The following is a 12320-nucleotide window of genomic DNA, read 5'->3' as shown; positions in this document are numbered from 1 at the left end:
TGAAAATTCTTGCCTTTGCAACTACACGTTTTTAAGTAAAGTATTAATTACGTAAGTGTTACACACTACATATTTAAGAATTAATCAGATTAGCCTCATCAAAAAATTCTCTCTAAGCGGTCAAGCAAATCGAATAAAATAGGAATATGTATAGATAAAAATTTTGGGCTACATAGCTAACAGATCATTAACATTTTATTTTAAGAAAAAAATAGTTTTAGCTATAATTAATATAATGTGTTTATTACTTTCACAACCAACCATGATCCGTTGCACAGATCTCTTAGCAGCATTATAGAGCTACCAACTCCACTTAGATTTAGAGAATTTTAGAACATCTATAAACAAATTTTAACTTCTTTATCAATTAATTATAAGCGCACTGTAACTATAAAAATGTTTTTATCTACTTTCACATTAATTAATTGAACTTTATTATAAGTACTTAAAGATTTGCTTAAATTACATTTTAGAATAAATTTAGAAAGCTTATTGAATCTTTATATAATATGCAAACTATAATATATTTAAAATAATTATTTACATATACGAGAGTAGGTTGAAAACTTTTTCACACAGTCCCTCTTTTAACCCTTTGGTTGCCCAAATCCGATACATCAGCTTTTGCTACTTTGAAGAGCATTACTGACGTTATCATTAAAAAAATTATATAATACATATTTTCTAGGGAGTAAATAATATTTATTCAGAACTTATATTTTTGTATTATGTAATAAATTTATATATAGATCCTAAAAGTATCATGATTACGATTTGCAAAATATTCGTCTTATCGGAAAAATTGGTATATATGCCACAGGATACAATTTAGCTATTCTATGTCACATTATTTATTCGCGAAGTTAATATAACAAGTCAAAGTACTATTTTCATGTTGTAGTAATCCGCCTGAAATATTCATTCGCGTATTTTAAAAAGCGAAGCCATAAATTTTCCAGTGAATGAAACTACCGTCGCTTTTTTTAGGACAGTGAATCTATTTTTGCACGCTTTTAATAACATATATAAATTACCACATATATAGATGACGCTATCAGGCAGTGGAGTTGAAATGATATGTCTTAGAAGTAGGAGAGTCTTCGCTGGCGTGTCGAGTTGTATTATTGTTGGCTGGGATTGTCATGATCGATGCTCCCCGGACTATTTCGTGTCATTAGTATTTTAATAATTGTACGTAAGACTAACAAACTTTTATATTTCATAACATAAACTAAATCATTTTTATATATTTTTAGATTAACCAATAAATGTATTTCTGATATAAACTTAATTCGATTAACTGTCAGCATTCCATTTAAGTACATCTGAAGCATGAGTCACAATCCGGCCTAGGTCACCCAACCAAATAGGTCTTCCACCGTCCTTGGGAGAGCCGCGTTCTCCGACTCGTTCTGCCAGGAAATGCATACATACATACATATGTATACAATGTATATCTATACATTACATAAACCCAAGCAAAAACCGGTTTCCCACATTTCGCCTTTTCCTCGTGGCTTCTCAGAATCACAGGACCCTCATAATCATAATCTAAAGAATATTCCTTTTTATCCCTTCCAATCGGCTCGATCGACTGCGTATGTACACCAACCCCTAGTTTGGTTAGATTACGTAATTTTATGTAATTTGACGACTTGTTGCAAAATTAGTATGCTGATCGTGCTATCGACATGAATGGATTTTTTTGTGGAATTTGTATAATGCCGATTTTACGTCTATGTCGTCCATCGAGAAATTACGTTACGAATATAGAACACCCTCGAACTACCGCCCCCTGGCTATTTTCCTTCAGAATAACAAACGTGTCCTTAAACCACGGCGACTCGCTTATCCACTGGGTCAATCTGCACCATCTTCCCACGTCTAACGCCAACGCCAACGGAATACTATATGAGCCAACAAAACTGATATATTACCACCGTAAAAATTAAACGGCTGGACAAATTTCTCCAGTCTTGGTGAGGAGTTCTAAACCCTGGATCAATTATATAAAATTCTTATTTCAAACTAATTTTTTTTTTTTTAATTTGGTAAAATAGCAAATAAACAGAAAACCATTAATTTAAAATGCATCACCATTCTTTTTTAATAATTCAGAGGTTAGTATAGTGATACAAGGCAACATGTTAAGGCCGTAGGATATAGCAAAAATACATCACGACAATCCCAGCCGCTCTATCGTAATCACATCTGACAATAATACAACTCGACTTGCCAGCGAAGACTCTCTGACTTCTAAGCCCTGCCATTTCAACCCTGATAGCAGCATCTACATTTCTCTATATATGTTTATAAAATAAACTATTAGTAGCTTTTCTATAGTATTTAATAGCGTGTCGAGTTGTATTATTGTCGGCTGTAATTTCTGTAGAACGACTGGGATTGTCGTGATGTGTTTTTAACCCTTTAGCTTCAAAACCCGAAACCGTTAAATATATAGTACATATCTTTAAACATATATTTTGATAATTTAGTATATAGGAAAGTACGTAGAATACATGTATTTTATTATAACATATAATTAGTTAATTTACCTTTGTATTGTTGTATCTTATTTAAAGATCGATATGAGATTAATACTTCTAAGATGTTAAGATCAAGGAAGATGTTAATACAGATTTGTTTGCTTCGAAATATGTTCAATATTTATTTATACAACAAATTTCTGATAATTTTGTGGCGCAATCTCTCTCTCAATTCAAAGCACGATTCTCAGAATCTGAATAATGACTTGATTGGCAGGTAAGATATATTATTATATCGAGCAATCTGCTTTCAGCGTGTACCTATCAAAAGAAAGATTCTTCGAGGAAATAAAAATTAAATATATCATAGAGGATTATAAGATTATAATTTGATAAAGTATTAAACTTCTTAAAATATATTATTTATGTATTGCTCAATTATCAATGTATGTTTATCGAAAGATATAAATAATTGAAAAAAATATAGAACGGTAAACACAGGTAGGTTAAATATATTACTACCATTGAGAGGATAAAATGCAGGGGATTTGTACGTGTGCGAGATATCGTGATAAAGAATAGCTTCCTTTCGAGATGTATGGAAAACAAATATCTAGGATTTATTTGGAATGGTTAATAAGATTGTTTATTATTATTTAAATACTTTTATTAAGAATTCTAGAGTCGTTCAACAAAATATTGTGAGGTTTCTTATCATTTTAAAATAATTTTTCGGTCTAAACAGTAAATTTATTTTAATTACAATTAATAAAATTGTAAGTAGAGAAAAATGTAAATAAGATTTGACTTCCACGTGATAATTTTTCAACTAATAAGAAAATTTTGCAGGAACTGGAAGTATGGGGAATACAGGAATGTCATTTCAGCAAAAGTAGGCCATTCAATGGTCGTTTTTTCAATATTTCTATTTTATGATAATTCATAGTTTTTCATTAAATGACATGCATTTTTCTGGCCAAATTCAAGTTTTAGAATAAATCATTACAGAGGTAGCTTAAATCAATATTAACAACATTTTGGACAAGCAAAGTATTCTTGATCAACTCTTTTATTATACGGTTATATTTTGGGATATGCTCTAAAGTTAGAAAATAATATATAATATGAGAATAATGTAATAAATCATTTTTATCACATGCCAATTTTTTTTACTAAAATATTATTTTATCGTATATTTTTATATGTAAATTATGAATATACTGAGTTCATTGTTGGCTCAATACGCACATATACATATATACATTATGATAGTATCCGATAAGCAGACATGAGCGATATGAACGAGCGTAAGTATAAATCCAATAAAACAGCACCCATGGGAGCATGATGGTGCCGTAAGACGAGAGAGAAAGATAACAATAAAACATACATAGCACGCAATAAAAGCTCGCATGAATATTATTTTATTGCGATCGATACTAAAAGATCGGATTGAATTGGATCGAACCATAATAATGATAATCTGAGCTCAAAAAACGCATGTACAACTAATGGTAAAGAGATGTTTTACTGTTAAAAGATATGCACACTGAAATTGAACTCGTTCTATCTCAGTTTGCGAAACACCATATCATTATCTCTCTCACTCTCGTCACTTAACACGCGAGAGAACGAAAGGGGAAATATCTCACCGCTCCGACTTCGGTTCCTTTGACTTCGGTCCTTTTGCCGACAATGTTCGGAGGCGCTCGAAGCTGGTCAAGTCGACTGAATTACCCCCACTTTACCTTCCGTTCTCGATAACCTCGGACAACTTCTGAGAGATTTTAGAGCGGGCAGAACCGAACTCGACCGAAGTAACCCACTATATTCTCCGTCCTTGGCCAACTTTGGCCAACTTCCAGAGAATGTAGTGCAGACATAACAATTTGTAAACTTGAGCAACACAGTCGTTTTTTATTTTAATATAGTCGAGTGCCTAGTGCCGCTACAAAATCCATGTCAGGCCTTTATTTTGTTTTGAAATGCTTCTTCTTAACAAAAAAATACTTTTACGCCTTCCAAAAACATTTGTAAATAGAATGTTTATCGGTGGTGTCTATTGTGACCGAAATAAAACATTCGATTAAAATAAAACATTCAGCCTAATTAATTTTCGCGGAGTTATCTCTGAGTAACTAATGAAATAAAATACTGGAAATTTTATCATCAAGTCATTTAAAATGGCTTTAGAAAATATAAAATATATTAAGCATGACACACATGCTTTTGGACTTCTAAAGGTTAAACATAATGTCTATCCGTTTCTAGACATTTATTAAAAATAGTGATAATATTTCATATAGTCTTGAATACTAAATGGATCTTAGAGTGCCATTTTTTAGGCTTTTCATTATCATTATATATAAAACTTTTTAATAGTATATTTTTATTTATACCTCTGATGCAAATTAGTAACAGCTGTGCTGCTTGCATCTTAAATAAGCCGCGGCAGTAATTTGTAAATCTCTGGCGTACACAAGTTTTGAAAAAAATATTATAAAATCGATTAACTATACATCAAACGAGAATTAGATTAATGCTCGATGATTTTTTGTTAATTAACTGTCGATTTTGTTCGCATGAAAATGTCGGTAAATGTAAATGAGAAGATTATGAGATTATAGGAGTGCGTCGAATCGAATTAAAATCTGACTGCGAGTTAAAGAGAGGCGGGAGGAAAAAGTTATTCATTGAAACTGTTCGTGCGTATCGGTTGACTTTCTTCAGCTGGCTTGTATATGATAATAAGGCAGCTGTTATCAATCAGTTTTAGCGATGAATATTATTATTTTATATTAAAATCTGTGACTTTTTAAAAGTTGTCAATCATACATTGCTCATGACAAGCGCCCAAAGAGTTACAACTGGGTAAACACAATCAACAACCACTAAATCACCAGACTGAAATTAGGTCACATATTTTAATAATTATAAACTAATATCACAAGTTATCATTATATGTAGCTATGCACGACTTAGCTTGATTTTATAAAATTATTCGTCACAATTAGACAAAGCTATGGTTGATTCAAACCTTAGACAAAGCTATGATTGATTGCAAAATGTCAGATTTCTAACTGAAACAGTGTAATAGTATATAGTTAGCAAACATACATGCATATCTTAGATCTTATAAGATGTTAATTTAATTGCAGGTGCATTAAAAAAAATAAAGATAATCTCATTACACTTATTGGTAATAAAAAAATCCAATTTTATTGAACCACCTTTGAGTTGATTCCAGGAATAAGGCATCGCAATTTTCCTCCACGTCTGCTCTGTTTAATATTGACTGTTTTGGAGCCTAATGAATTCATTAGAAAGCCCTTATTTATTATTCAACCCTAGTTTCTCATAACTGAAAATGTATTTTCATCGTGCGGCGTGGGCGACGTTGTCTTTTCAAATTGTCTTCGGGCAAATCGCGTTTGCAGCACTTGGAGATATAACTAATTTCGTAGTCCTCCTCCATGTCGTAGCCATGCTACGCTTGCTGCCGCTGCAAGCACTTCACAGTCGCCCCACGTTGGTATTGCCTCGATCGGGTACGTGACCTGGCGGAATTTAAATTTGCACGAATTGCCTGAAAATTACAAGAAAACTTCATTAACGTTGCGCGCTCCCTGAAACGCTCTAATAACTTTTGCGGCTGACGCGCCAACGCTTGACAGGGGTGGGAAAAATCTATTTATATTAAAAGTGGTTCAGTGGTTATGACTTTGCTCTTAATCTGTTTTGATTCTAGAATAATGGATCGGACTTTTGCATTATTAATTTATTTCCATATTAATAATAAAATTGTGTATAAACTTAGATTGCTAAATAAAGAGACGGCAAGTGACATCATTGATCTTAGCATTATTGAGTTACCAGTAATTTATAATGTATATTACAGTAAACCTTGATCTTGACCATAGTACATAAAAGTCACAAAGTGAATGTATGTTAGCTAATTACTCTCACACCTTTTCAACTAGAACTTGAAACATTACATACACAACTTTTGCCTCCCCCCTCCCCTTGAGATTTCTGCTATTAAACAATCAAATTGCTTAATAGCAGAAATACTCTGTGTATTGCAATAATTTATAAATAATATGTTTATTTTCAACTGGCAACACTCATTCTTAATTATTATGTATTCATAATTATCAATTCGCCGCCATTTTGAATAAGTTTCATACTTGAAGGTAATAAAAAATAATTGAATCATGATCCGCCATAAAATTATATACACATTATTCAGTCATAATTAAGATTGATTGACTACCGTAAAAATGATAATACCGTAATGGAAATTAACTGAAAAATTTCATTGAAAAGTTTGACATTTGTATGCTTGCTTCGGATTTGGCCATAACGCACAATATGACAAGCATGCATATATTATACATATGTTTGTAACAATAATTAATTCGTTATTTGTGTTCAATTTTTTTTAAATATAAATTTAGACATAATAAGCAATATGGCTAGTATAGATATACATACATCAATAATGAAAAATATTTTTTACGTTAGTCAATATATAATATTGTACCCCTTAAAATAATACATTTAATATTTATTTTAATTTATCTCTGCTGGATATTAACTGAAACTTTTCATTATAAAGTAAGACGCTTGTATGCTCATTGCGCATTATGAATAAATAAAATTTGGCCATAAAGAATAACTCGTCAAGCATAAATGCTGGTAAAAAAAAGTTATGAACGCTTTGCGCTCATATTTTTTTATTAATACATTATAAAAATATGCTTCATGTTTATTACTACTTATATTTTTATTTTTAATAACATTTTGGAACACTATCTAGTATTTAAAACACTTTGACCGCGGATGACACCTATAGACGTCATCAAGAAAATGCCTAATGCAAACGCATTAGGCACTTTAATGTGTCGTTACCCTTTGACCCTGCAGTATTTTTCTATATAATTTAAGGTTGAAAAACACTTTAATAATATATATCATATATTATTCTTCTCTCGATGCGCTTAATCGTCTCCAATCGCCTGCTCTGAGGAAATATGTCAGACCTCTTATATTATTGATTCGAGACACATGTTAGAAAGTATCGTTTAAATGATCTTAACTGAGCAAATGGCGAACTCCCCACAGCTTATATTTTGTATGTTAGATAAAACGGTCCTTAATTTATGTTAATACGTAGGCTTAAAACTATATTCCTAAAGAAGTTTACCTACTTCCGGTATATACTGATTAATATCAACTTAAGAATATAATATAAACTATTACCTTAATTACGTAAATGAACGGTTGGTAATAGTTATGTTATATGTATATAATATATGTATTTGGGTGGAGGAAAAGTTAGTTGATAATAATATATTATTAATCAACACATTAATATTTTTTCAATATAAAAGATTGCATTTATTAACCTATTTTTATTATTATTTTCAGGACGAGCGATTCAATCATGACATTGACCTTTTAACGGGTTATAAAACGAGAACATTATTATGCATGCCCATCAAAGACTTCAACGGGGACGTCATAGGCGTCGCTCAGGTGAGACGCATATCAATTACAATATTCTCTTTTTATCGTATCGATCCGACAATCCAACTAATATCTAACTACTTCAGGTTATAAACAAACAAAACGACTGTCCGTTCACACCAAACGACGAGCAAGTGTTTGCGGCGTATCTTCAGTTTTGCGGCATCGGTCTCCGCAACGCCCAACTGTACGAAAGGTCTCAGCTGGAAGTGAAGAGGAACCAAGTACTGCTTGACCTGGCCAGGATGATATTCGAGGAGCAGAGCACGATAGAGCACATGGTCCTGAGGATACTCACGCACACTCAAAGTCTTATTCAGTGTCAACGGGTGCAGGTGCGTACCAGCGGGTACCACAATTTAGCACATAAGATATTTCTAATGTTATTTATGTGTTTGATTTACGATTGTTTATTATAGGTGTTATTGGTGCATGAGGCATCTAAGGGTAGTTTCTCTAGGGTGTTTGATTTCGAGGCAAACGATTTGAACGGCGACGACTCAGACGCTAGAACTAGGTAAGATTCTAATTCTGCATTAAGTTGACAATGAGATTTCTTAAATCATCTTATTTTACAGTCCATTTGAAAGCCGGTTTCCCATCAATATTGGTATCACTGGTTATGTTGCTACGACTGGAGAGGTAATATTATATTATTAAGCTATTCACATTATATATTTTATAACACTAACATAAAATTCTACTATAGACGGTCACCATTCCAAACGCATACGACGACGAAAGATTCGATGCATCAGTCGATGACGGCACGGGATTCAAGCACATGACTATTCTTTGTATGGCAATCAAAAACTCTTCCGGTCAAATCATTGGAGTTATACAGGTATATATAATACAAACATTCTCATGCATATCAACCACCACTTTTTATAACATGGTTTAAATTTTAGTTAATCAACAAATTTGACGGTCTTCTATTCACCAAAAATGACGAGAACTTTGTAGAAGCGTTTGCCATATTCTGTGGAATGGGAATACATAATACGCATATGTACGAAAAGGCAATCACAGCAATGGCTAAACAAAGTGTCACATTAGACGTAAATATTAATTCAAAATAATTCTAAAGCGTATGAATTTAGAGTTGTCATATATACTTTTATACTCTCGACTCTGTGCACTCTAGAATTATTATTTTTTATATAATAGCAATTGAGATATATTATATATATTTATATTAATTCAACAGGTTTTAAGCTATCACGCATCAGCTTCCATGGATGACGCACAACGGTTACGAGTAAGTTTATAACTATTTACCTCATTATTATATAGGATTGCCTATAAACCTGTGATTATCGAGAGTCATACATAGATTAAAAGTAAGTTGTTTAGAAAAGAAAAACAAATAACTACCTAAAGTCAAAGTGATTTTAATTAATTTTGAAAGCAAAGCAATATTATATATGTAACTAATTTAGAGAGAAGAATTAAAGATATAAATACTTCTGTTTGAATTTTAAAAGATACGTTTATATTCTGTTTTAAATTTGTGTCTATTATATAACATAGAAGGTTCCTTATGAATAACTATGCAAAAATGTATTTAGATTAGAGCAACAATACTAATGCTAATTATTAACTATTACAGAGTTTAAGGGTGCCATCTTCTGCTTATTTCCATCTGCACGATCTTGCGTTCGACGACATTGACATGTCCGACGACGAGACTCTAACCGCCTGCTTGCGAATGTTCCTCGATTTGGATTTCATCGAACGATTCCATATCGAGTATTCAGTACTATGTCGATGGTTACTGAGCGTGAAGAAGAACTATAGGAATGTCACTTACCACAACTGGAGGCACGCTTTCAATGTTGCCCAAATGATGTTTTCAATCTTGACCGTAAGCTTTCATAGATCTGTAATTAATATATTGTAGCAATTATGTTGCTTGAATGATTTGGATATTATATTAATTACAGGCTACACAATGGTGGAAAATCTTCGGAGAAATTGAATGCTTGGCGTTGATGATCGGCTGCCTTTGTCACGATCTCGATCATCGAGGAACTAATAACTCATTCCAAATCAAGTTAGTTTGCATATACATAAGTAGCTTTACCATTTAAAAATATGGCATTCCATATCAAAAATGTAACGCAACTTACTATTTAAGATTATAGTAATAGATGGCTAAATTTAACATGGTTCAAATGCTTCTTTCAGAGCTTCTTCACCGTTAGCACAATTGTATTCAACGTCAACAATGGAACATCACCACTTCGATCAATGCCTCATGATCCTAAATTCACCGGGCAATCAGATTTTATTGAATTTATCACCGGATGATTATGAAAGAGTCATTAAAGTTTTAGAAGACGCTATTTTGAGCACAGACTTAGCTGTGTATTTCAGGTAGATATTATAAAATGCCATTTAATAATATTTTTCATATGAGTGTGAGTTAAATGAAAACCTTATGCAAATATTTTGAATGAGTGCACTGCCTGCAGCACCTCTTTGTTGGACCTAAGCCAGAGATTAGCGGGGGGCAAAAGTTGGCCAGTCATTTTTTAATATTTCATATTACATTAAGATCCATAATATTTCATTAAATGACAAGCATTTTTCTGGCCAAATTTAAGGGAATCCCTGTTTAGAATCCACGTAAAGCAATAATATTGTGCCGTCGGTGTCACGGTAAATACGCTCTTTATAATATCACGACTTACAATAAGATAAAATCGATTGAAGCATATCTAAACCGAATTTTGCTCAATGGTGCAAAAACAATTATCCTTTCTCAGAAGTCAAAAATCCACGTCAAAAGCAATAAAAGTTGAAATCATAGAATTTCTGATAAAAATTATATATCTACTAGGGAAAATGTATTCCAATATGATTTCACTGAAATGGCATATTTTAAAAAACATTTTCGGGTTACAGTTTTTTTTAGATTTTCTTTGAGGAATAACTCGAGAATTTCTGGTTTTAGAATCAAGGACGTCATTTTAGCTTTTTCCATAGGGGTAAAATTTGGCCAGTCAGTGGTCGTTTTTTAATAATGTGATTTCATAAATAATTATAAATATTCATTGAAAAAATGTGTATTACTACTACATTTCTTAAACATAGTGTAATATCGAAGTGCAGACTTACTATGGAGCAATATGCGAGATGCGACGACTATCTATACTTCTTCTGCTCCCCTGAGAGATGAGTTGACTTAATTTGTATTATAGACGTAACCTAATGAAACTTCTAAAAATATAATTAGTTGTAGAACTTTCATTAACTTAGGTTTGGGTTTGAATGGCAAATGGATGTTTCACAACTGTCAAATAGAGTTATATAGACATTTTAAAGCAGCATATAATTTCATTAACGTACCTATTAGTTAAATTATATTTTCACTAGTAGAAATATATGTCTACTAGTGAAATATAATTTAACCGAAAAACATACATCAGAGCCGGCCCGAGGGGCAGGCAGTACAGGCGATCGCCTGGGGCGCTAGACTTGTGGGGTGCCGTGATATCAAATAAAGATGTATTATTCACTTAAAATTATCAAACAATATTGTTAAATAATATAATATGATATTATTTGTCGCGCTAATGCGCTGACCTAAGCGATTCGCTGTAAATCAATAAAAGCATGCATATATTATTTTTATTTGATACGAATTCAAGTGGGTGGAAGCCCACCGACGACGATTAAACGACTAAACTTCATATATAACGGTCATTGATTGGCTAGGTACACTGTTCCATATTTTTTAACTTTATATAAATCGAGCATCATCAACCGTTCGCCGGTTAAGTTAGGTTTGCTATCCCATTTTTTAAACTGCATATAATCCGAACATACACCGGCTACAATCATATTTTTCTTCCAACTTCCTTCCTGGAGTCTTCCAATTCTGATGAAGGTGGAGATTCGTTTTTTAATATTTTGAATATTCTTGGAAAAGGTTGTAGAGCTCCCGATTGTTTCGTATATAGCACTTGTTGCTCTCGTATATAGCGCCATATATCCTGCGAAGCACTTTTCTCTCGAATATGTCAAGCAGCCTTTCGTCGGCCCTGGTAAGTGTCTTCAGCACAATGAATCGTATGTTAAAGTTAATCGTATAATACAAAATACAGTTAAAGTAAAAAATAATAATAATAATAATAATAAAATACTATGAGATTTTTCTGAGAAACGCTACCATTTATAATTTGATTAGACATTTTATTATTTTTAAACTCACTACTTTTTTTATGCAATAATGTAAATTAAATATAATAGACATAAAAAATGTTTTAGATTACTGAAACACTGCTCGTTGCTCTTATT

At 32.2% G+C, this 12320-nt stretch overlaps 1 protein-coding gene across 6 annotated transcripts in view; it reads left to right on the top strand.

Annotated features, from left to right (window-relative positions):
- The window catches only part of Pde11 (Phosphodiesterase 11), a 232432-nt gene that overhangs the window by 215289 nt on the left and 4823 nt on the right, over positions 1-12320 (top strand). For all 6 annotated transcript variants that reach the window (XM_088197803.1, XM_088197798.1, XM_088197804.1 and 3 more), the window contains 10 exons: positions 7917-8024; positions 8102-8350; positions 8435-8532; positions 8594-8657; positions 8725-8859; positions 8927-9076; positions 9226-9276; positions 9628-9882; positions 9962-10071; positions 10206-10394. In XM_088197803.1, the coding sequence (XP_088053929.1) occupies positions 7917-8024; positions 8102-8350; positions 8435-8532; positions 8594-8657; positions 8725-8859; positions 8927-9076; positions 9226-9276; positions 9628-9882; positions 9962-10071; positions 10206-10394 (1409 nt within the window). The remainder of the gene's footprint in view (positions 1-7916; positions 8025-8101; positions 8351-8434; positions 8533-8593; positions 8658-8724; positions 8860-8926; positions 9077-9225; positions 9277-9627; positions 9883-9961; positions 10072-10205; positions 10395-12320) is intronic.

Source organism: Plectrocnemia conspersa, unplaced genomic scaffold (genome assembly GCF_051122295.1).
Source record: "Plectrocnemia conspersa isolate PC_06_02 unplaced genomic scaffold, ASM5112229v1 ptg000011l, whole genome shotgun sequence".
NCBI classification, from domain to species: Eukaryota; Metazoa; Arthropoda; class Insecta; order Trichoptera; family Polycentropodidae; genus Plectrocnemia; species Plectrocnemia conspersa.
Note: the sequence above shows the minus strand (reverse complement) of the source record. Positions and strands in the feature narration are given on the sequence as shown.